A 24,242-nucleotide genomic window follows, 5' to 3' on the forward strand; every position below is an offset into this window, starting at 1 on the left:
CTGGGGCTCACAGACAGCAGAGGAAAGACCTGCTGACCTGCACACCTTCTGAGTTCAGAGAGGAACTGACTCGGAATCATGAGATGATGGTTGAAGGAGTGTTTAGCTTTGAAACTGTCTTCAGATACAGGAAGATAGTTCTGACTTCAGCTTGGACCACACCTCCATAATCATGGCCTGAGAATCTCATCAACTTGCCTTGCCAGAATCCTGTCTTTGCTTCTGTGCCAGTTCCCCTGGTCCAATCTAGAACCTCAAGTGATAAAGCTTTCTGGCTGGATGTGAGGAAGAACTTTCTCCAGGGTTTTGAGCTGTGTGCAAACAAAGTAGAAGTAGTGAGCCCCCCGTTCTGGAAAGCATTCAAACTGAGCCTGGACACCCTTTTAGTCAAACTTGTTGGATATGAATAAGACCAGATGACCTTGACTTTGTCTGCCAATCCTAAAAATCCTGTCTTAATTGAAAGATCTTTATTTATTTATTTATTTATTTTTTGAACTGTCATTACACATTTTTCTCAAATGTCTTGAATCCCCTACATGAGACTCTTGGTCCTGAGTTAGGATATCTCTTATCAGGCCTGGAAGTACAAGTGGCAACAGTGTGGGAATTCAGGATGAGGCCTGTATATCCCCTCAAATGGAGACGATGAAATCCTCAAATGAATTTAAAACAATAAACCTGACATCTTATTTTTGTTGTTGTCTTACAAATCAAAACAAAGCAGGGTGCTGAGTAGCTCCTTCTATGTAGTTGAGCTCCAGATAATGAAACGGGCCTGTAAGCTGTGACAGCTGCCCCAGCCAGCTTGAAGGGCTGGCGGGAGAGGGAAGATTATTGGAGCACTGGAGAGTTTGGAGAAACCAGGGCCAGCTGGAGGAAATCTGGGAGGGCTTCCTGGAGGTGAGAGCAGGGCTTCAAAGGGGGAAGGCATGAAAGGGTTACCTGGATTCATTCCAAAATGTCCCTCCCCACCCCATCTGAGGGTATCTGTCCTATAAACAGTAGCCCAGAGGGCAGAGGGCATCTGAACACCTCTCAGCTCTCACAAGCAGCACCCCTAGAGCCTATGTGAGGGTGCAGTTGGGGACAGTGGCCTGGGAACATCTGTCTGGAGGAGGGGAGAAGGGCTCTCCTCGGAGGAGAAGCAGCGGTCCCAGAGGCCCTGCCCCTGACGCCACCCCTGCTCTCCCTTAGGTGGTGGCCATCGACCTGGACGAGGGCCTGAACGGGCTGGTGTCCTACCGCATGCGGGTGGGCATGCCCCGCATGGACTTTGTCATCAACAGCAGCACCGGCATCGTGCTCACCACCACGGAGCTGGACCGCGAGCGCATCGCCGAGTACCAGCTGCGAGTGGTGGCCAGCGACACGGGCACGCCCACCAAGAGCTCCACCAGCACGCTCACCATCCGCGGTGAGAGGGCACGGGTGCTCCTACTGTGTGCTGAGCATGGGTGTGAGCCCTGGGCAGTGCCAGGCAGGGTGGGTTGCCCACCAATTCTGTCTGCCATCCTTGTAGGCACAAGCCCTGGGCGGTGCCAGGTGGGACAGGGGGTCCCCACCACTGCTGCCCACTGTCCGTGTGGGCATGGGCCCCAGATGGTGCCAGGTGGGACGGGGGTTTCCCATCCCTGCTGTCTACCGCCCATGTGGGCACAGGCCCTGTGCAGTGCCAGGTGGGACAAAGGGTCCATGCGGGCATCAGCTCGCTAACTAATGGGTTGCCCTTGTCAGTGGGCTGGAGCCAGTCAACAGAGCAGAGCCTTCCCTGTGCCCACCAGGCAGAAGCCTTCTCCTCCCCTGGCTGCTGCCTTCAGTGCCCGGGAGCAGCGGCTGGACCCACCACCAAGGTCCCCCCACCCTTTCTGGCCTCCTTGACAGCTGAGTTGTTGATTCCAGCACCAGCAGAGAGGACTTGAGCAGGGGCTGTGGCCCTCATGGTCACAGGCAGGCCTGGGGGGATGGCAGCCCCCTTGGCCTTCATTGGAGGGCCACAGTTTTTATTTCAAGGATGCAGAGGAAAGCACCCCTGCCTGCGTGGTGGACCGACTTGGCTGATGATGGAGGGGACGTCACCCTGGGAAGAGGGCGCCTGGCTTTCCCCATCCCCTTAGGCCTCACCTCACTCCCTCCCGCTGCCTCCTCCCTCTAGCCTGGGGAGGCCCCTATTTCTCATCCACTCTGGATATGTCTGTAATTCTCCAGACAAGACTGGAACATCAACGTGAGCTGTGGCTGAAGGGCCAGGAGTGACGCCAGGGAAATAACTGCAGAGTGAAACGGGCAAGATGAGGCCTGTTCTCGGGGCGGGAGGTGGCGCGGTTGCCTCGGCGCAGGTACCAACACTGTCCCTCCTAGAGAGGTGACGCAGGGTGGTGAGGTCTAGAGAGCCACGCCTGTCCACTCCTGCTGGCCCCAGGCCCTCTGGGCTCCTCCCGACAGTTTGAGGACCCACTTGATTGACAGGGAAGATGTCCGCTCCTTGCAGAGGGGCCCCCAGAGGGCCATATCCTCAAAGCACCCATCATTCCTCTGACAATACCACCTGGAGTAGCCAGTGGGGTGGGGTCACTTCATTATAAAGGTCCCCCCATGCCCCAGCTGCTTGAGGATCAGGGCCTGGTATGCAGAGCTGAAAAAGAAAACAACTTAAGGGAAATTGACCTTTGGGGAAGGAAATTCCTCAAAGCCAGCTCCCCCTCTTGGGACCCCAGCACAAACTGGGGCAGGCTTCCCCGAGACCCCAGCCTTGCCACTCCTAGCTTTGTGCCTTTGCACAAGTCACTCAACTGCTCTGAGCTTCCATTTGCCTGTCTATACAGTGTGTCTGGGAGGGAACACCTCCGTGGAGTGCTCGTGGTGCCAGGTGGGGAGCACTCATTGTTATCTTCATTGTCGCCGTTGTTGTCAGCCACCCGCTGGAGAGAGGCCCTGGGGTTCTGTCCCTTCCCTTTGACATAACGAGCAGCAACAAGGCAGCAGCAACAAGGCAGTAGGGGACGGGGACGCTGGGAGGGTGTGGATCTCCGGCCAGCTCCTCCCTGGCCCCAGCAGGCATATGGGGCCCTCAGCTCACGACTGAAAGGTGGTGGCACGAATGCCACCTCCCTTGGAAGTTAGTTTCCTGCTTGGTCTTTGGCTCAAGCCTCTGCCTTCTGAGGTATGTTGTCAAAAGCAGAAGCCAGCCCTAGCCCTGAGTGCCCACTCTGCCCCCCACAGTGCTGGATGTGAACGACGAGACGCCCACCTTCTTCCCAGCCATGTACAACGTCTCCGTGTCCGAGGATGTACCGCGGGACTTCCGGGTGGTCTGGCTCAACTGCACGGACAACGACGTGGGCCTCAATGCCGAGCTCAGCTACTTCATCACAGGTGCCACCCTTGCCCCCAGCCCAGGCCTCCTGCAGCCCCTGCCTCCACCCCCTTGCAGAGGGACCCGGATTTGGATGGGGCTAGGGGAGGTTGGAAAAGAGGTCTGTCTCCTTCCATAGGGTTTTAGCACCTGCTGGGGCCTCCCTGAGGATTTGCTCTTGGCTTTTCCCAAGAGCTTTGCAGTTGGGTCTCTCTGAACTGATTCCATGGCCATTCCTGAGGCCTCCTGAGCCTGCTGGGGAGCAGGGGAGAGGGAAGACTTTCTGAGGTTCATGCAGTTTGAAGGGAGGACGAGCCAATGATTCCCAGGGAGGAGCTGGTGTATCTGAGCCCTGCCCTCCACCTGACCCCAATTCAGAGTGACAAAAGCAGTGAGGAGCAGAATGTGACCTTGTCCTTCCTCAAAGACCATTACTCGTGAGGTGGCTTCCCATCTGTTTAGAGGCAGATGGTTTAGATCTTTCTAAACCATTCTAGAGAAAAATGGTTTAGCTAAAAAATGCCAAGTAGCTACCACCTGGAGAGCGGTGGAGAAATATCATGAGGCCATGTCCTGGCTCAAGGGGGGGATGTCCAGCAGCGATTGTTTAGTGATGTCTGCCCTGACCATAGGATTGGTAGGTGTTGGCAAGCAAGTCATGTGACTGTCATTCCTGGGTGAAGACAACTCCCCGGTGTTTTTCAGTCCCTCTCACACCTGAGCAGTCCTGGGACACATGGGTGGGGAGGGGTCCCTTCCACATGCTACAATCCTCCTTTGGTCATTTTACCTGCTCAGATGTCTCTATGTCTGTGACCTGCCTGCAGCCACATTGCACACATGCTGTCTTTGCACATGTGAGCATGTGCTCTGTGCAGTGCACACACCGGCCTCCCTGATGCCTCCCCTGGAGCAAGGAATTCCAGGCTCACAGCCCTTCCCCACTTGCTGGAACAACAGTGACTTCCCAGCTCCTTTCCAGATCCTTTTCCCTCTCTCCCTTCTCTAAAGGGTCCCAGCACCCTCAGAACATCTTATAGTCTAGCCCTCAAACTGCCCTGGGAAAAGCCCAGTTATCAAAGACCCCACACATGGCAACCAGCACTCTGGGTTACCACACATGACAACAAGCCACTTGGTTCAGCCACCAGCATATCTGCATCTTAGGTCCTTCCCTGCCCTCCTTTGGAGCAGACTGTGTCTCTGGAAGATGGTGCTTCGGACACCGGGGAGCAGATACTGGGAGTTGAGGAAGCAGGGGGCTTTCCCCAGCAGCAAACCAATAAAGGACAAGATAGCCCCTGACAACCCCCAGGATGACTTCCCAGCATCCCCAAAGTGGCGGGTTCCTGCTGATCTGCTGAGAACCCACCCAGCCCCAGGATGCTCAGGTTTTAAGTCTACATTCTGCAAGAAGCTGTGCAGTCCTGGTTCACGCTCACCCCAAACCTAGTGTAGTGGCGCCCTCTGCCAACCAGAATGCCGCCGGCAGGGGAGGGGTCTTCTGCCCTGTTCTGACAGGAGTCCTTTCCTGGCTTCAGTCCACTTCCAGGAGGAGACCTTCACATTTCTCAGCTGTTCTGCAACTCAGGACAACTCAGTAGCACCTGTCTCCTGCCCACCTGCCCCTCCTCTTGTCTCTGGGGCGCCTCCATCCATCCTCACTCAGAATACTGTGGCCCTCAGCCCCTCCCGTGCCCAGGGCCCGAGATGGGGGGCCTGAGAATGCTCAGCCCCCCAGAGTCCTCAGCCACATATAAAACCCCAGCCCAAGTTAAGGTCTCAGATACCTCTCTGGGACAGGCAGAGAGCAGGGTGGGGAAGACTGCCTACACCCAACTTAGGCTGCCACCTCACCAAGGCCCGTTCCCCTGTGAGTAGGATGCAAGAGGACAGAGCTCAGAGACTGTCACGGAGATGAAATGGTCCACGTGAGGTACTTGGCACCTGGCAGGGACCCAGTGAAGGTGAGACAGCTATGATTTCAGGCCCTTGGCACCCTGACCCGAGATTTTGTGGGACGCACCCTCGTCAGAGACCATCCAGAGCTCTGCTCTCAGGGACAGGGTGGAGCTGACCACCCTTGAACCACCCCAGCCCAGAGGCTGAGTTGAGAAGCCACCTCCCTTCCCCTGCCCAGGAGCTCTGTTTACTGCCCTGAAACTTCATTCTCTTTTGCCCTTAGCTGGAAACGTGGATGGGAAGTTCAGCGTGGGCTACCGGGATGCCATCATGAGAACGGTGGTGAACCTGGACCGTGAGACCACTGCCGCGTACACGCTCATCCTGGAGGCCATCGGTATGCACCTGGCCACCCCACACCCCGCGAACATGGTTACTGGGGTCATAGTTCACATGGGGTGCCCTGGAACCAAAGGCCAAACTTCAATGGAGAAAGGGGGACCAGGCACTCAACAAATGTTACTGAGTTCTTGCTGGGCATGAGGCTCAGTGCTAGGTACTCTGTGCCAGATATTAAGAGGGTAGGGCAGGAGCTATGCAGGAGACCAGTGTGTAGACAACTCACTGCAAAACCAGGCAAAACAAAGCAGAAAGGGAGAAGGGATGCAAGAGCAGCAGGCATGGAGGTGTTGGAAATGGGGGGAGGGGGTTGCAATCACAGGCGGCTTCCTGGAAGAAGTGCCACCTGAGCGTAACTTTGGATATTTAGGACTATTTTGGTTGCAAATTTGAGGGAAAAAAAAAATGTCTTCAGCAATGTCAGCAAACAAACCAGTCCACCAGGAGATCTAGCTTCAGGTACCACTTCAGATATAGCGCACAGGTGATGTCATCGTGGCTCAATGCCCCCACATGGCTGCCTTTGCCTCCTGCATGTTAGCTTCTTTCTCTTTCTCATGTGGTGGCAAATTGCTGCTGTAACCCCAGCGTTACATCCTCTCAGGTTCAAGGGCAGCAGCAGGGAAGGCAGCACTTATCTCTTCCCCAGTCTCCCAGGCTAAAACCCTCAGATCAGTTCTGAGTAGTTCCATTCTGTCCAGGTGTCTGTCCTTGAACCCTTCACAGTGGCCAGGTGCTGAGGTCAGTTAGGCCTAAGGCACCTGCCCATCCCTGGGGCTGTGGTCCCTTGAGGACTAAGGAGGGGAAGAAAGGCGTGATGAGGCCTATGTCCCCCCAGGTGCCGTGGGTCCCCCAGGAGCACCCCGTACAGTGTTTACAGTGAGCTCTGCAGAAGTGTCCCTGGGGTGAGCAGGGAATGCGCTCCATGTGCCTCACGCTTTCCGACCAGCAGCTCGGCCTGGCCCGCCCAGGCTCCAGAGGCATCTGACCTCAGCCCTGGTCTCCTCCCACCCTGGGACAGCCACACAACCCTCTGGGGACCAGAGTCCAACATTTGCTTTCAGGCATTGGCTGGCAGGAGGGGGGGGCTCAGTCTCAGGGCTTCTATGGGGCCTCCCTGCCCATACTGTCCCCCTCTGGGGGTCAGAAAGCTGATCCTGGAGAGGAGCTTAGGAGGGTGGGAGGATCTACCCCAGGGTAGGTGAATGCCCCCTAACATGTGGCCAGGTGACATGGGGAAGAAGGATAGAGTCACCCCCTGGTCCCCAGACAGCTCCAGCCCCCTCATTCTCCTCCCTGGGGTGGCTGCTTTTGCCCAGGATGGGTGCAGTTAACTAGCCTGAAAAAATACAGGTTTTTTCAGGGCATATGAAACATATGCTGGGGCATAAAACTAAGTCTCAACACATTTCAGATGCAGCCTGGACACAAGCTCCTTTTGCCAGGGAGGATGATGCCCACCACTTCCCCAGCCCTGGGAGGGTCCGGCTGGGGGCTCCAGGGGCAGGTTCCCCGGATATCAGGCTTAGAAATCAAGCAGTGCCCATGCAGATTGCTTGTTTGCCCCATCCAATGTTTTTTGTTGTTGTTGTTGTTTTAAGAAATGACAATTACTTGAGAACATTTAAAAATCAGGAGATTTTATTTAAAAATTCTGATGTTGAGTTTCTCTTGAGAAATCAGAAGAGCTGGCATTCCTGGGCCCACAGTCTCCTGGCTGCTGTGAACGGAGGACAGCTGCCCCTGTAATGGATGCACCCAGGGATTCCACCTGTGTGCCTCACCCACCTGGACCCTGATAACACATGGCTTTGTGATTGTGGGCCTCAGTTTCCCCATCTGTAAAAAGGGAATAAAAATGGTGCTGACCTCACAGGGCTGTCATCAGGACTGAAGGGGTTAGAGTAGCATCTGGTAGATGGTGTTATCTAAATATTAGATATTATTATCTCTAATCTAAAAAGGAAAAGAGCCACCTCCTGCAGAGGCACGAGTAGGTATAGGAACAAAGCATCCTTAGCTAGTGCCCCTGGGCGTGCTCCAGCCCAGGCTGCCACTGACACCCCATCTCCCTCCGTCTCCTGCAGACAATGGCCCTGTAGGCAAGCGGCGCACGGGCACGGCCACTGTGTTCGTCACTGTCCTGGACGTGAATGACAACCGGCCCATCTTTCTGCAGAGCAGCTATGAGGCCAGCGTCCCCGAGGACATCCCTGAGGGCCGCAGCATTGTCCAGGCAGGTGGTCCGTGGCCCCTCGGCTCAGGGCGCACATGCTCGGTGGCATCTTGGAGTTGGCACTGCAACAGGGAGTGGCCCACCTCCCTCCCGGAGCCAGGAGAGTGGGTTTCCAGGTTGCACAGCCCAGGATAGGCCCCCCACAGCCCTCTCCTCATCCCCCACCACCCCACCCAAAGGGTCTTTTGGAGCAGGGAGGAGACAGGGCATCACATTGTCCCGGAAAGGAGAGAGAGCCAGGGCCCCGCCAGGCCCAGAGCAGAGTTGCTCCCACAGGCCCTTGGCGAGAGCTCCCCTCTAGGAAAGTAAACAAGCTCCAGAAGAAAGGGCTCCTTTGCTCCCGGAGCAGGGGCCCCAGCCCTGAGGCAGAGGGAGAGAGGGAAGGACTTGAAAGCTTGGCACCCTCCCGCCTCCGCCCCTGGAGGCCGGGCATGAATCACTGTTTTCGCCCAGCTGCGGGGGTTCTGCCTTGGAAGCAGAGCCAAATGGCAGATCTGGGCCTGTCCGCTGGGCAGGCTCCCCGAGCTTGGGATGGGCAGAGAATGGGAGACTGGGAGTGTGCCCACCACCCCCCAGCAGGGCCAGGGCAGGGAGGGGGGTCAGGAAAGGGGCTGGGGAGCAGGACACTGACTCCCACAAGTGGGAAGGGTCCACAAGGCCACAGGGATTTGCAGGAGTCTGGTAGTTGGTGTCCCAAAGAAGGAAGGAGGAGGGCCCCAGTGGGGTGTGTTTGAACTCCCTTGGGGAGTTGGGGAGCCCCCAGCTCAAAGCTGCAGGTCCCTACCTCTCCCCTGGCCTAGTGCCTGCCACCCCTGCTCACCGACAGGACGAGCAGCCCTGCCCAACCTGGGGGTGCAGCCAGACCTTCCTCGCCCCATCCCTGGTTCTTCCTTCTCCTTCAGACCTCAGGGCCAAGTGCCAAGCAGAGCCTGCTGGCCAGGGACCGTGGTGGGTGACCCACCGCAGACAGAACTCAGCCCGTGTGCCTCAGTGAGGCCCTGGGGGAAGCAAACCAGGAAGAGGTTAACAAGCAGGAAGGGAGGGGGTGAGAGCCCTTTGGGAGGAAGCCTGCCCCACTTTCTCAACACCAAAAAAAAGAAAGGTTTCTATTTACCCAGCGCTATTCAGACTGAAATCTCAGAGCCTATGAGTAATGTGGGGCCAGCCTACGTCTCCCTGTTTCCCAGGGGGAGGAATTCAGGCACTGGCAACTTCTCCAAGGCCTTAAAAGTAAGATTCTTGCAAAGCTGGATTTGCTCTTTGGTGTCAGGTTGACATGGAAGGAAATCACTGTAGGCCTCTCCAGTGGGGCCTGCAAGGAGCAGAGAGGCTCTGCGTTTTGCAGTCTCCCGCCAGCACCCCTTCTGCCATGAGCTTTGGGGCGTGGGCACAGCCTGGGTGTAAACAGAAGCCTCGTGTTCTGTGCCAGCAGCAGGTGACGGCAACGTGAGGGGTCAGACAAGGGTTCACTTTCTGAGCTCCCAGGCTTATAGAAAGAAGAAGACATAGACCAGGCCTACACTGCCAAGAACAGAGGGACCCTGTCCTCCCTCGGAGAGGCACGAGAGAGTGTGGACAGATCCAGGCTGTCAGCAGTGGCTGTCAACTGGAGGGGGTGCCATGTGACACCTGTGCAGCAGCCAGGGGAGAATGGGTAGTTCACTTTTCCTGGAATCTTGGGTCATGATGGGAGAAGAGACTAGAAAGACACATTGGAGCCAGCGCCAGAGGGTGTCGAGCTAAAGTGCTGTGGCTTTTTCCAGTGAGCACTAGGGAGCCAGTGAAGATGTTGGAGCTGGGGGGCAGCAAAGCCAGCGCTTGCTCTGTGAGACGACTTGGCTGGCTGCACCATGGGTCTTGGCAGAGTGCAGTGGGACAGCCCCGTGGTGGGGCCAGAGGTGGCCCCAGTCAGCTGACTCTCTGGGACAGGAAATAGGCAGCCCAGACCCCCCTCTGACCATTCTCCAAATTTGGGACCCAACCAAAATGTTTAACCCTAGTCATGGGAGGAGAGGTCTAGGGTTTGGAATTCTAAGAAGCCTGTCTTGGGTTAGGATCTTCTTCCTGCCAGGCAGCCAGTCAGTGAAGCCATCACTAAAATCACATGCGTAACTAGTGTGGTCCAAACGCGAGATCCCACGGCCATCCTGGAGAAGACCAAAAGGGGGAGGCGTGGGGCTGCTCTGACATATCCTTCTTGGCGCCCAGTCATCATCTCCAGCTGCTGGAAGTTCCCAGACCCCTGCCACTCCGACACACACCCGTCCTGGCCTCTGAAAGGAGCCTCTTAGCCCCTCCCCAGCCCCCTTCTCGACTGAGCCTGCCGTGGGCAACTCGACAGATAGTATTGAGAGTCTCCTGCTCGTCCCTCAGCCCCTTGGCACCCAGGCATCTCCGCATGGCCCCAGGCCAGACACCCGGGGGCTGACAGCCTGGCCAGGGACAAGAGGCTTCCAGAAATGCCCCCTGTGAGAGGAGCCCACTTGTCTCCCAAGGGGCTGCTGCTGCCCTTCAGGCTGAGATGTTTCAGTTGTTCATTTATTCCTTCATTCAGCCAATATTTGGAGTGTTTACTAGGGGCCAGGCACTGGGGATAGGGTGAGCACGAGCAGAGCCAGTGTCCTTCCTCCATGAGCAGGAAGTTAGTTCCAAGGAGCAGGTGGGCCTGACATAGTCTCAGGGTCCGGGAGGGCTTCCTGAGGCAGGGCCCTGAAGGATGAGAAGGAGATTTCCTGTCACAGAGGGGAAGAGAGCGAACGCTCTTGGGTAGAGGGAATAGGGAAAATGAAGGGCCTGGGACAGGCTAGAAAGGGACATGTTGGAGAAACACAGTGACCAAGAGATGAGGCCAGAGGTGAAGGTAGGGCAGACTCAGACTATGCAGGGCCTTGTGGGTCTTGATGAAGATTTGGGGCTTTATCCTAAGAGATGGGGGTGGGAGTGAGGTTGGAGGGGCAGCGTGTCCAGATGGAAGCCTTCCTCCCCACCCCCCTGAGGACAGAGGGGTGGGGCCTGTTGCAAGGACACCCCTGCTCTGCACGGAGTGCAGGTGAGACCCCCACTTGGTGAAATCCAGGCCCCTAGCTCATCGGGGCATAGGCCAGCTAGAGAGTGTCCAGATGAGAGAGCCAGGGCGGCCGAGTGTTGGGGGAAGGTACTGGCCAGGCCTTAACAGGGGTGCGGCCTATCACTCCCCCTGGGCACTGCAGAAACTCAGAGCGAGGCCAGCATCCTCAGCTTGTACAGGATATTCAAGGCAGGCCCAAAGGTCTGCCCCATCCATTCAGAGTGTCCAGGGAGGCCCCTGTTGCAGCTGGGGGGCCACGCCATCGCCAGTCTCACTTGCCTGCAGCCGGAGCTAGTTCAGGCCCCTTGCCCCTGCACTCCCCGCCCTGGAGGGCTGCAAGTTAACACACCATCAGCCCTCTGGCTGTGGGGCTTCCCACCCTCCTTCCCCGAGCAAGGCCAGAGCAAGTCCCAGTATAAAGACCCCCCTGTGGTTACCACTTTCACAGACATGGGTGCCTCCGGGCCCAGAGGGAGCGTGCACCTCCCCAGAGTGTCAGCCTCAAGCTGTACCTGTGGCCCAGACAGGAGACCCAAGGACACTAAATCCCACCATGGTCTACCCGGCCTCTCTGAAGCTGGGCTGTGGGGAAGAACTAACCCCACACGCACTGGAGTTGCCAGGCCCTAGGCTCCTACAAACCACCAGAAGGGTGCCCAGAGTTTCCATGGTGTACCAGGCAGATGCGGGCAGGCTCAGGAAATCTGAAGAGCAGAATTGCTGAGTTCCCTTTTGCCTTGTACGTTGAGTTGGCACAAGGGGCAGGAGAGGACCTTGCTCCCAGTGTGGGCTATTTCACTTGGCTGGAGGGAACCTTGGATCATTCAGCAGCTAGCACTGGAAGCAGAGCTGGGCTTTGGCACTGGGAGGGCCAGCAAAGCTTCTGTCGGGAAGCAGAGCTGCTGCTTCCAGCAGGGGGGTTGGTGCCCAGTGGCCAGAAGGAGGCCCTGGGAGCCCCAGGTTGTATCCTCAGGATGGCTCCAGGTGCTCAGCTCTTGGCCCTGGGGTCTTTCAACAGGGGGAAGCTGGGGGGTCTGCAGAGAGGAAGGTACTCTTTCAGGGGCCATCTCTTGGAAACCGCCGGGGGTGAGTGCGTGGCCCCGGTTGCTTGAGCTGCTGTCCTGGGGGTGCCAGGCCCCATGGGAGGCAGGAGGGTCTGCAGCGCGTCACATCTTAGTAGTTTCCATGCAGTCGCAGTTGTTGTGGTCGTCGCCGCCCTGCAGGGGGCGCCGTGGGGCGGCGGGCCGGCCGCGCCGGAAGCTGTGCAGGGAGTGGCGCAGCGAGCCCAGGCGCTTCCAGAGGCGGAGCTGGGGCTCGCTGGGGCTCCCGGGGTGGTGAGGCATGCACTCGCGCGCCCCGCGGCGGCTCGGGTCCAGCGCGGCGGGCTTGGAGAGGGTCATGAAGAGCAGACAGGTGGCCAGCAGGAGGAAGATGCAGGCCAGGGCGATGAGCACGGGGACGGGGTCGGCTGCCTCCGCGGGGGTCAGCGGAGTGACAGGAGCTGTGAGATAGGCGAGGGGACTGGGGGGCGGGGAGCTGTTGAGGCGGAGGCCTTCTGTGCTCATGGCTCCTGCAACAGGAATGGCATAGAAACTTAAGAGGCAGGGCAGGGGAGGGAGGAGAGACTTCTGGAACATCGAAGGGAGCGGGGCACTTTTTAAGCTGCTGATAGCATTATGTCCATGTTACAGGGAGACCCAGGGAGGTCACACAGCTAAGTGATGGAGCTGCATGGAGCTCTGTGGAGGAGACGGAAGGGTGATGCCTTCCCACACTTTGTAATCAATTGTCTTGGATTATAATGGAGTCCTAGCCCTGAGAACTTGGGGTCTGGGACCAGCTGCATCAGTAGCTTGCTCTGTGACCAGCAGTGAGTCGTGGAATACAGGGTGCTGTGGCTGGTAGGAACTGTAGCAATTTTCTAATGCTTAGGCTGCAATCTGGGCCCACAGATGTGTTTGTTGGTCCCTTGCAATATTTTTATGCATTTAAATTAACTGTAATATTTAAAAAAAGTGAAATTTCACATAAACATCTAGATGCCTGGCTTCCCTCAAAATGGTGGAATTTCTACACAGGCAACCATGGGTATTCCTGCCTGGCACCCAGCACCTGGAGCTGACACAGGACCTTGACCACTAGTTCACCACACATGCACGCGCATGCACACACACACACACACGCGTGTCCTCTTCACGCCTTACGCCACCTGCCCAGCCCAGGGGGCATCTGGTGTCCCTGCTGCAGTCTAACCTTCTCCTGTGACAGATGAGCAGACCGAGGTCCAAACAGGGAAGGCCATGCCCAAAGCCCCACTGTGAGCCAGTGGCCAAGCAAAGGCCAGATCCTGGTGTCCTGACTCCTGGCCCCATGGGCTTTCCAGCCCTCTGGTCCCCAACCCTCTCTCTGGGCCCACTGAACTGCTCAGGGGGAACATGTGGGAAACCACCCCACAAAGGGAAACTGAGTTGACAGGGCAGGGCTCTGAACACCCAGAGATACCAGGCGCCTGCCGGGGCATTTCTGTTACCATTTGAGGGAACGTGCAGATGGAAATCAGGCTGACCTTTTGATTGAATGTCTGGGGCTGCAAATGAAAATGCTCCCAGAGACTGGCTGATAGATACAGCGGGACTGAAGACAACGGGTGGGCAGGATAACCTCTGCACGAGGAGCTGGGGGGCCTCGGCTCAGGCTGGCCCAGGCTGGTCAGCCCTTCCGCTTTCTCCAGAGAAGCCAGATACTAGAGCTCCAGGCAAATGCTCCTGATGTTTAGATATTGGCAACTAATTCAGATTTGCTCAAGGCAAGAAACAGAAGAAGAAAACGACAATACAACAGCCAAACTCGATTTCAAAAAATTTGAAATGAATTTAGAAACATTTGAAATACTACACAGGCCAAACAAAACATGTCAGCAGGATGGGGTGGGTGAGCATTCATGATCGTTGATTTCTACATACAGGGGACAGGAAATCCCAAAGAGGGTCTAATAACGAAATCATCATTTCTCCGTGACATTAGAGTATCTCATGGGTTTAGGGGATTGCAGCTTTCCCTCCTTCCCAGCTTGCAGCTTAATCTGACTCACAGTCAAGTTTCCAGTACCTATGCTCGGCAGGAGGAAGGGCCCCAAGTCATGGCAAGGCTCTGCAAGGAGAGCCATAGAGAATCCATGTCATCAGGTAGCGGGGAGTGGCCACCCAGCCTCCCACCTTCCTTGAGCCCTTGTCCCCACCCCAGACACTCACCAGCAGCCACAGGACCTTACTCCAGCTTCCTCACTGAGCCTCCTTACTGCCTGCAGCCTCCTGGGGCCAGCAAACCGAGGGTGTCCAGAACTCCCTGCCCCACCTCCCACCCAGCCCCTACCAGCACCCCTCCCACCATCCCAGACAGAAAACCATCCCTCCCAGCTCCAGCTGGAAACTTTGATGCCCGTCTAGCTGCCCCAGGACCTCCACCTCTCAGGCTTCTGGCCTATAGCGTTCTCTCACTGGGCAGCCCCATGTGGGCCTGCTCTTCCTTGAGTCTCCACAGGGAGGAGAGTCAAGGTGTGCCCATGAGGAGAAAACTGGCCTTCTGTCTCCTACCCTGGGGTAATGCTTGGCTGGGAGTAAGAGAAGGGCTGCCTGAAATGGGGAGATGGCTCAATCCTGCTGCATCTAATGTTATTTCAAGACCATCAAATGGATCTGGAGACCCCTAGCAAAACAGGTCCAGGCATCATCCTTGGGGACCTGCTTTAATGAAAAGGTAAATGAAGCTGTGATTAGCATCTATCTGAGTGGCTGCCGTGGAAGCAAGGGATCCTAAAGAGCTTGAAGACATCAAGCCACCCTCCTTGGAACACAGGGCAGGGCCCCTCTTGACAGCCCCTGCTGGGACAGCCTCCTCCAGAACAAGGCTGCGAATGTCTCAAGAGTGGTTGAAGCCCTCTCGCATCCAACTGGAGCCCAGAACACACCAGACAGACCCTGCCCTGGACAGATCTCTGCAAGCTCAGTCTAGAACCTTCTTTCTTCCCTCAGAGCTCCATGGGGCCGGGCCTGCTGGGAGCAGATGGGACTGGCCTCAGGGCTGGTCACTGCCCCCTTGCTGAGCCTTGTTTACACTCTACAAAACCAGAGGGATTCCCCAGGTCTGAACACACCCTCACACCCACCCCAGAGCACCCCACAAAGGTCAAACCCCCACTTTCCTCACCAAGCTTCTCTTGTAGTCCTCCAAGCACTGACCTCAGAGCCAGTCCTCAGCCGGAGCGTTCTTTTCAGCTGCCCCAGGGAGGGCCTCCAAGTGCCAGGCACCACGCCGACCCCAACCCACCCTGCGCTCTGCTGTGCCCACGCTCCGCAGTCAGCGAGGCCAGCAGAGTGGGCCTTCTCCCCTCACTCTCCAGCTGGACCTGGCTTTGTCTCGAACAGTGTGGGTCCTGCCCTGGAGGAGGGGACAGCCAAGAGGGTAGAGATGACAACTGGGCTGCGAGGAGGGAGAGGGGAGCTGTCCAGAGGAGCTGGAGCGTGCCCCCCTCCCACAGCCTCCCGCAGCGTCTCCCTTGGAGCCCTCCAGAGGGGCAGGAGGCTCTGGGGCTGGGGGGAGGGTTTTGCTGCCCCTCTGGGCCCCCTGGCTCTCACCTTCCCCCGTTGGAAGCCTGAATGGTACGGTCGGCGGCTGCGGCGGGTCGCTATTCAATGCCTGCCAGCCCCAGGTTACCGGGGAGAGGCGGGAGAGGCAGCCCCTGAGCCACCCCCACCCCCACCCCCTGCAGCGTCCCTGGGCTCTTCTCCTTCCAAGCTTCTTTCTCAGATTCCCAGAAAAGCACCTTCCCTTTGAAGGTGTCTGGCTGCAGAAATGAGGGGTGAGGCATTTTCAAAGGTCATTGAGATCGTAGGGCAAAAAGCACAGGATTGAGGGACAGCCAAGGCTGTGATCCTTGCTGTTTGAATGGGCCCTCAGACACCCTGCAGGCGGTGGCTCTCTCCCCACCACACACACACAAACACACACACACACACACACACACACACACACACACTTTCTCCTCCCCCAGCCTCCTTTCTTCCTGGAAACCAGAGCTTCCCTAGCAACCAGCTTCTGCTTAGGAGCCCCAGTCTCCAGCAGCTTCACCACCAGGGACCCCCAAGCTCCCAGAAATACAACACAGGGGGAGTCGTGGCTCTGCCCAAGGCCTGAGCCTGGAGCCCACCCCATGTTACTGAGCCCAAGTTTATGGCACTTAGCAACTTCCCCCTGCCCTGAGCCTTCAACTCCAGAAGCTGCACTCTCTGCACCAAAGTGGATGGGAGCCTTCCTGGGGATTGTCAGAGCTGGAGAGGCCCTTAGGGGTCATCTGAGCCAGCCCCCTCTCTCACAAATGAGGAAAGGGAGGTCCAGAGAGGTGTGTCCTTAACCTTCTCTTCCTGAGCCAACTGGACACCATCTATGGCCCCTGTTCTTCCTGAGGGGACACTGGTCTGCAGGAGCTGACAGGGGCAGTGCAGATGAGGCTGCCCCAAGGGGCATCTGACACTCTCCCAGTGGCCTGAGCGTCAGCCTCACTTTTCTGCTGATGGTGAGGGATGAAGCAACAGGGACCTCTTGCCTCTACAGACCCTGGCCAGCACATGGCATGATGGGAATTTTCCCAGACTGCATCAGGAGGTCACATAACCCAGGCCCTCTTCCTCAAGTCCACCCTCTGAGACCCACCTCCCCTGACAGGCGAGGGGAGGACCTGACACCAGGAGGCAAACCTGCCAGGGAGGAAGACCTCAAGGAAATCCCACCATGGATAGAGACATCCAAGGACACCCTCTGACAGCTCTGCCTTCTCCCCTTTCCGGACCACTTCCAAATCAGCACTACCCCTCTCTCACTGCTCCCCTCCACCTTCCAGCTTTTGTATTTGAAGTTGTAAGACTTCTCAGAGTGGGGAGGTACACCATGGAGGGACAATGCAGCCATCCCTGGCTTTGGCAGAAATCAAGAGGGCCTTCCAGAAGATGGTGATACAATTCAATTACACCCATCCTTGTACCAGGCACCAGACTTCCTATCATCCCCTGCAGGACTGGTTATCATTGTTCCCATTCTCTAGATGAGAAAACGGAGGCTCCAGGAGGTTAAGTCATTTTCCCATGGTCACATAATCAGTAAGTGACAAAAAGCCAGGATTCAAACTTGGGTCTGTCTGACCCAGACCCCTTGTTCCTTTCACTCCACCACACTTCCCCTCTTCCCCACCATCAACGCGCTTCTCAAAATCCTTGGATAGCACTTACCTGAGCCTCTGGATCCCCATGGAGTCTACCAGGCCAACACCTACTGCCAGGTCCAGCGATACTGGCCTCCACCTTGTCATTCCCTTGCTCCATATTCCCAGAGACTTCCTCTTCCCCAAAGAGAAAAATATCCTTTGCTATTTCTTGAGGCCCTTGTTCCACTGACCCAACACCATCCATCTGCTGTATCCCAGTATTAACGCTTCACTCCAGGCACACTAGGGTCCCTGGTCCCTCCTTCAGCCCACCTCAGCAGCCTCTACATTTGCTTGTGCTGTTTCCCAGCCAGAATATTCTTCCCAGCCCTCCCCACTAATGCAGGTCCTACCCTTCCTTATAAACCCAGTTCCCGCCTCTGGAAACCTTTGGCCAATCCAACCCTTTCCTGATCTTTGCAAGCAGGAACCATCTCCCTCTGCTCTGGCTCCCCCACAGTGCCCAGCCCAGGAGTTTATACAAGGTAGACTTGACTGATTTTGTCCAATGGTTGGGCAGGAAAGTGCACTAGGGCTTCTGGTGGCAAGAAACAATAATGCAATTCAAATTAACCTGGGCAAAAGGGAATTATACTAGAGTAATACTGGGACCCCATAGAATCTAAGGAAAAATGAAGCACAGGGAAGACGGGGGTGCAGCTCGGCTCCAGAATAACTGGGTCCAAGCACCCAAATACTGCAGTGCCCTGTTTTGTGTATAGCTTTCATCTTTGATTACTGAATGCCAGGTCTGTTGCTTCTAACTGTAAATTTGCTACTTTAGTCACTCACATAGTCCTTCAGCCAATATTTTTGAGCACCTCCTGTGTTCCAGGATCACTGTTCTAGGTACTTGGGATATAGCAGTGAACAAAGCCCCTTATTTCAGTGGGGAATTGACAAATAAACAAATCAACAAAGATATATCCAAAGTTGTTGGGGGTTGGGGAAGGGCAAGGTAGAGAGGGGCTGTGCTTTCATAGAGCAGTCAGGAAAGACCTTATGAGAAGATGAGATTTGGGCCAATGAAGGAGAGGAGAGAGTGAACATGGAAGTGTCTGGAGGAATAATTTACCAGGCAGAGGAGACAGGCATATTCTGATGTTCAAGAAATAGCCAGCAGACCAATGTGGCTAGGGCAGAGGCAGAGATGGGGAGAGTGGTGGACAATGACAACAGAGGTCAGGAGCAAAACTTGCTGTCGATACTCTTACCTCTTACTACTAGAAGGGCTGACTCTCTGTGATCCAAGAGCAAAATTCCCAGAAAAGGCTGTGATTGGCCCAGCTTTGATTATGTGGTGCCCATCCCTGGACCAACTGCCTCTGGCCATGGTCGTGTGGAGCCATCACTGGGAGGTGGGATTCTGGGTTTCCACGAGGCGACTGTTGCAGGATGCAGTGCCTGGCTGGCACCCAGTGTGGCCAGAATGGCTTCAGACCAAGGGATAGTTGGCAAGAAGCAGCCATGCAATCCAGCCACTCTAGATGGGGCTCCCAAGAGGTCAAAAGGAAGGTAGAGAATTGCAGAGGTGTCGGATGACCTATTCAAACCTGGTTGAGAGAGCTATAGTGCCATCCATCACCTGCCTTCTCCCTCACCCTCCCCAAGAACCTAGAGGGGGATCTTGGGAACAGAGCCAGCAGGTGCCCTTCCCCCACCCCACCCCAGGACAGGGCAGCTTGAAGCCATCAACAGTAAGGTGTCCTTATGGGACACGAGGAAGACAGACACATCCCCCTCCTCTCCCACACCCTCAGCCTCTGTGGGAGACCATGGGTTGTGGCAGAGCAGGGTGGGGACTGATACAGAGGACAGGAAGGAAGTGCCACAAACATCTGTCCCTTCTGGATGGAATTTAAGAAGTGACCCTGGTGTCTCATTCTCCCCTAGCTAAAAGCCACGGATGCAGACGAGGGCGAATTTGGGCGCGTGTGGTACCGCATCCTCCATGGTGAGTGGGGCTGCCATAGGATGGGGAGGGGTGGCCCTCCTGCCCCTTGGGTGGCAGAGCTTCTCTACGTTGCCAAGGGCCTGGGGGGTGAGGCTAACACAGCCCCTGGTGCTGTACACACAGAGCAGGGCCAGAGAGAGGAAACAAGAAATTGTCCAATATGTTTGCCATTATTTGCACCAAGTCGGACATTAAGAGTACCTCACTTGATTGCTATGCTCCCAGAGTCCTGCAGTAGTCACCAAGGTCATCGGTCCAGAAAAGGGCCTTGGAGACCACCACACGCACACCCCACCCTGAGCCTGAACCTCATTTGGCCCCCATGAATCACATCCCATCCCTGAACCCATCACTATGGCCAGAGAATAAAGTATGCTGATCATCTTCCCACCCCTGGGATCATGGGTAAAGTCACCCACATACAAACCATATGGACTGAGAGTCGAAGAAGGTGGATCCCCAAAAGACAATCAGGGTGCTATTATCACAAGATGGGGAATGGACACTGAACTGACCCAAAGATATCCACTACATCTTGTTTCATCCTGGTTCCTCTTTTTTTAGTGCCCTGGGTCCCTCTAAAATATTTTTTAAACCCTCACTCCACCCACACTTGTGGATGGGGGGCATGTCTAGGGGACCCTCAGGGCTTCCCACATGGAAAAGGCAAGGTGAGCTTCTGGGTCCTCCAAACCCTGCCAGGCCAGGGTAGCACAAGGCAGAGGCCTCCTTGCCACTGAGGGCTTCAGCCAGGTGTGCCAGACCTCTGGACCAGGTAAACCTTCCGGAGGGCCTGGGCCCTCTCCGTTCCCCCATTCCACAAGCATCCTGCTCCTGGGCGGGCACATACACCTTGTCATCTCCCCACCAGGTAACCATGACAACAACTTCCGGATCCATGTCAGCAACGGGCTTCTGATGCGAGGGCCTCGGCCCCTGGACCGGGAGCGGAACTCATCCCACGTGCTGGTGGTTGAGGCCTACAACCATGACCTGGGCCCCATGCGGAGCTCCGTCAGGGTGAGGCTGGGGGCAGGGCGAGGCAGGGGCGGCAGGTCAGCAGGTCATGCAGGCCATGCAGGCCCGCAGCCCTGCTCCAGCGCTGACCATGGGAACAGCTAGACCAGAGGTGGCCACTGGTTTAGGTGCTGAGTATCCTCTGTGGCCGGGGTGAGGTGGGGTGAGCTGGGGAGGACCACAGTCTCAACCCAGCCTGGGATCTTGGACGTGTCATTTTGCTCTGAGCTTCAGCTTCTCCAAATGTGGAAGGGGGACAAGGAGACCGATCTGTCAGTCCTAAGGAACAGAACAGGTCTCCTCACCATACCAACCCCCATGTCCATATAGTTCTCTAAGATGGACTGAGGAAATCCCATATATATTATATGATAGATGGAGGTGTTACTAACCAGACAAGGAAACTGAGGTATAGAGATGTTGCTAGTAGCAGAACCAGCACTTGAACACAGTTCTTCTGAGTCTAAGTTCAATGTTCTTTCCATTGAAAATGTCCCTAAAATATTCCAGTCACTGCTCCCAGCTGCCTACAAAATGTCTTCCTTTCTGCCCACCCTCACCCACCTCAGGCATCTCCCCTGTGCAGCTGAAATAAAGTTAATCTTGATCTCCCCAAATGGCCCTTTATAAAACATACATGCAAATACTCCCACAGGCTGGGGTGGCTTATGCACACAGGCTCCTGCCCAGCAACGGGGATGACTGAGATGAATGAGACAGCTTCTCAGGCGATCCCCTGCCCCACTGCAGGCTCAGCAGCTCACAGACCCTCTCCTTGAACCATGGGAAGTGAGTCAGAGGTCATGAGTAGGAGGGACATGGGGAGAGTCAGGGCAGCCAACACGCGGGACTTTTACCCACGACCAAGTAGAACAGAATCGGCCCCTCTTATCAGCTCCATCTCCACCCTGCTGTTTCCCCCAGGCTGGAAACAATGAACAGAAGCCTACCTGGCCATCACCCAGGGGCAGGTCAGGGTGTGGGTGACTCAGCCCTGGGCCCCTCTCCTGCCGATGCCTCAGCAGCTTTGCCCCACAGAGAGATGGGCCCTGCTGGGGCCTGGGCGAGAAGCCCGGATGCAGCCAGCTGCCCCATTGGCTGACGTCTGCCAGGCGGAGACTGCCCAGGGGTACGGCCCCCCTGGGGTTTTACACCTTACTGTTGTTTGGCGCATTCCAGGGCCCTGGTGACTGGCTGTGCCCCTGGCAGACCCACACAGCCCTCCCACACCTGTGTGACGGTGAATCGCTTATTCACACGCTGATCTCGACAACCTCCTCTTTGTGGTGTCGACTTGAGGCCACAGTGACTGATGTCAGCGTGGCCTGGGGTTGGGTCCCTGGACTTGGGGTTCCTAACCACGGCCCCCTTGTGGCTCCCTCACTCCCCAGAGTGAGCAGCAGAGGAGGCCCAGCACCCCTACTTCCCAGGGGCCAGTGGGCCACTCTCTCCAGGGCCTGCTCCCGTCACCACCTGGGCCTTGTACTCAACAAACCTTTTTTAGTCACAAACCCTTTAAAAAAAGAAAAAAGGAAAGGCATTGCTGTGTCCCAGGATACTGTGTAGAACAGATCAAAGCTGGGCTGCACCAATGGGTGCAGGAGTAGGAGACCCCGAGCCCCACCTGCTCAGCCATTCCCTGCTTGCTCTTCCCCTGAGCTCTGCGGAATGATAAATTATCACATAGTACTCATTTTTTCCCAGTCTTTCATGTATTTTAATTCAGTTAATCCTCTCAATAGCCCTAGGAGGTAGCATGTTGTTACACCCATTTTATAGATGAGGGTATTGTGGCAAAGAGGGCTCCAGAGCCCTCCCGCCCAGAGTCACACAGAGCCAGATAGCAGAGCAGGGCTTTGGACCTGGGCAGTGGGCTTGAGTCTGTTCTCTTAACCTCTGCACTATGCTGCCTCATCAGGCTTTTCAGAGCACAGCCAGAACCACCACCCCATCCCCAAAGAGTGATGTTAAGGTGGGAAGCAGGAGCTGGCCCCTGGGGCGGGGGCTTGATGGCCCTTGGAGTACACGGCTCCCCCACATGCCTGAGATCCTGGACAGCTGGGGACCTTCCTGAAGACAGTGTGGGCCCTGGAGTCATTTTCCCAGCAGCAGCTGCAGAGATGGCCTCCAGGGACCGTCCACATTCTCCAGTTCCTACTTCAGAGACCAGAGACAGTGGGGTCAGGGGCCAGAGAGCCAGAGGGAAATGTTCTTCATAGAGACTGAGTGCCTCGGCGGGCATACCGCACACGCACACATCAGCACACACACATATGTGTGCACACACCTCCTCTCCCGTCCCTGCTGGGGGTCCCAGCACTGCTCTGAGCCCACTGGACAGAAAGCAGGTCTGATTCTCCAGAAAACTCAGTAGCTCACTCCCCACTCAGCAAGAGCCTGGCAGGCCTGTGTGTTTCCTGTGCATCTGTGTTTCTCGGGTTTGAAACCGCACACCATCTTGCCTCCTATCTGCTGATAAAAGCAAGGTTGAAACTAGCAAGGGGATGGTGGCAAGTAGCCAGACTCACGGGGGACTGGCCAATCTCAGGCTGCACACCGCCTCCCTGCTCTTTTTAACATGTTGTCACTGTGGGCCCTGTTTTTATCCCATGACCCTTGGAGCCAAAGCTGTTTGGAGAAGCAGACTGGGTAAGGGAAGGCTCGCAGTTTTGAAAGATGGATGACTCGTTTCTGTTTACAGAAAGAGACTTCCTGAAATTCTTCCATGCAAATTCCCCCACTGCACCCACCACACCCAAGATCTCCCCAGCCAAATTTGTGGTGAAGCCAAACCTAGGTCCTGCCTGTGAACAGCTGTGCCTTGGAGTAGGCACTTTAGTTTGCGCAGGGCCTTCTGGGCGTCCAGAAACGAAAATTCTGATGACACAGCAGAGCCGGGGGATTCCTGAGAGCAGAGACATGGAGAAAACTTTGCTCCCCAAGGCCTCTCCTCCATGCCCCCTCTGGCACACCACCCCTGAGTGCTCCACTCGTCAGGCCCCCATCTTCTGCTTATACAAACCAGAGACCCTTCTCTTTTCTCCGGCTCATTCCCCAGCTAAGCCCAGAGGAGATGCCAGGATTGGACCCAGAGCAGTGGTCAATCAGAAGCCAATTAGACATGCTCTCAGGTCGCCGGTGCCTTTGGCCCCTCCATCAGTGCTGCTACCCCAGGTGAAACCTGTAGCTAGTGTGGTTGCCCCTGCCCCCCTTTGCTCCCCAGTGGGCGCTGCTGGCAGTTCCTGCAGGCCCGGCTCTGTTGTGCTGTGAGGCGGGTGCCTCTCCCATTCTGGGGCCACACTGAAGCAAGGCTTTGTGTGAAAGTGATTTAGTAGGAAATGTCCCCAGGAAAAGCTGGGGGGTTGGGGGCATGGCATGGAGGGGGGACCTTGTCCCAGTCCCACAGCAGAGCTCTGGAGAGAGTCCCCTCAGCTGCCCCAAGCAGGGGTGAGCAAGCTGGGGTGTATATGCTCCCCCTGCCCATCAGTCCTTGGACAGGAGATGCCCCCAGGGGACCTAAATTCCCAGGCACTTGCAGCTCTCTGGGTGTGGGGGGTCCTGCAGCCTGGAGGGGCGGGGAAGGGGCAGCCCCCACAGAGAGCCACAGGTGCTGGCTGCCCGCAGTGAGGGCACAAGGGTGTGGGAGTCCTGAAGGGACACGAGCGTCCTCTGCAACTGTCATTAACATTTTACGTATAGTCTCCCAGACCTCAGTGAGGTCTCTTTAAACTTCTTCAAGCACTTTTTCAGATCCTGGCTCATTTTGTCTTTATGGCAACCCCAGGAGTAACAGAGAGTGTGGATTATTGTTATATGAAAATTACTGTTTCCCAGCAGAGGAACTGATGCGTGGAAGGGATAACTAATTAGTCACAGGTTACCAGAGTCAAGAGTAAGATGAGGTTTATTCCTCAACAAGTGATGTCTGACCACCTGCCACGTGCCAGGTGCTGGGGACACAGTGGCCAGCGGGACAGCGCCAGGCGCTCCAGCTCGCAGCTGGCTGGGGAGAGCAGGAACAACACAAGCAGGTCCACCCTGGGCCGGAAGCCCTAG

The 24,242-nt window shown here is 56.2% G+C and overlaps 2 protein-coding genes across 10 annotated transcripts in view; one reads left to right on the top strand and one right to left on the bottom strand.

The window, feature by feature from the left end:
• The window catches only part of CDH23 (cadherin related 23), a 401,997-nt gene that overhangs the window by 298,117 nt on the left and 79,638 nt on the right, over positions 1-24,242 (top strand). For all 4 annotated transcript variants that reach the window (XM_037804411.1, XM_037804406.1, XM_037804407.1 and 1 more), the window contains exons 25-30: positions 1,198-1,417; positions 3,223-3,375; positions 5,541-5,654; positions 7,744-7,892; positions 19,109-19,169; positions 20,041-20,189. In XM_037804411.1, coding sequence (XP_037660339.1) covers positions 1,198-1,417; positions 3,223-3,375; positions 5,541-5,654; positions 7,744-7,892; positions 19,109-19,169; positions 20,041-20,189 — 846 coding nt within the window. The remainder of the gene's footprint in view (positions 1-1,197; positions 1,418-3,222; positions 3,376-5,540; positions 5,655-7,743; positions 7,893-19,108; positions 19,170-20,040; positions 20,190-24,242) is intronic.
• On the bottom strand, positions 7,301-21,347 carry C15H10orf105 (chromosome 15 C10orf105 homolog). Of its 6 annotated transcripts, none has more exons than XM_037804420.1 (3): positions 21,137-21,199; positions 15,198-15,391; positions 7,301-12,529 (listed from the first exon to the last, which is right to left on the bottom strand). In XM_037804420.1, the coding sequence occupies exon 3, from the start codon at positions 12,522-12,524 to the stop codon at positions 12,126-12,128; it is 399 nt and encodes a 132-aa protein (XP_037660348.1). In that variant the 5' UTR covers positions 12,525-12,529; positions 15,198-15,391; positions 21,137-21,199; the 3' UTR covers positions 7,301-12,125. The 6 variants fall into 6 exon arrangements, with proteins under 6 accessions (XP_037660348.1, XP_037660344.1, XP_037660347.1 ...); XM_037804416.1 differs by having other exon boundaries at positions 15,198-15,396; positions 21,137-21,194; XM_037804419.1 differs by having other exon boundaries at positions 15,166-15,396; positions 21,137-21,194.

Source organism: Choloepus didactylus, chromosome 15, assembly GCF_015220235.1.
Source record: "Choloepus didactylus isolate mChoDid1 chromosome 15, mChoDid1.pri, whole genome shotgun sequence".
Lineage (NCBI taxonomy): Eukaryota > Metazoa > Chordata > Mammalia > Pilosa > Megalonychidae > Choloepus > Choloepus didactylus.

What these genes read in the sequence shown, in the direction of transcription:
- C15H10orf105 (XM_037804417.1), bottom strand. Translation starts at nt 12,524, where the DNA reads ATGAGCACAGAAGGCCTCCGCCTCAACAGCTCCCCGCCCCCCAGTCCC.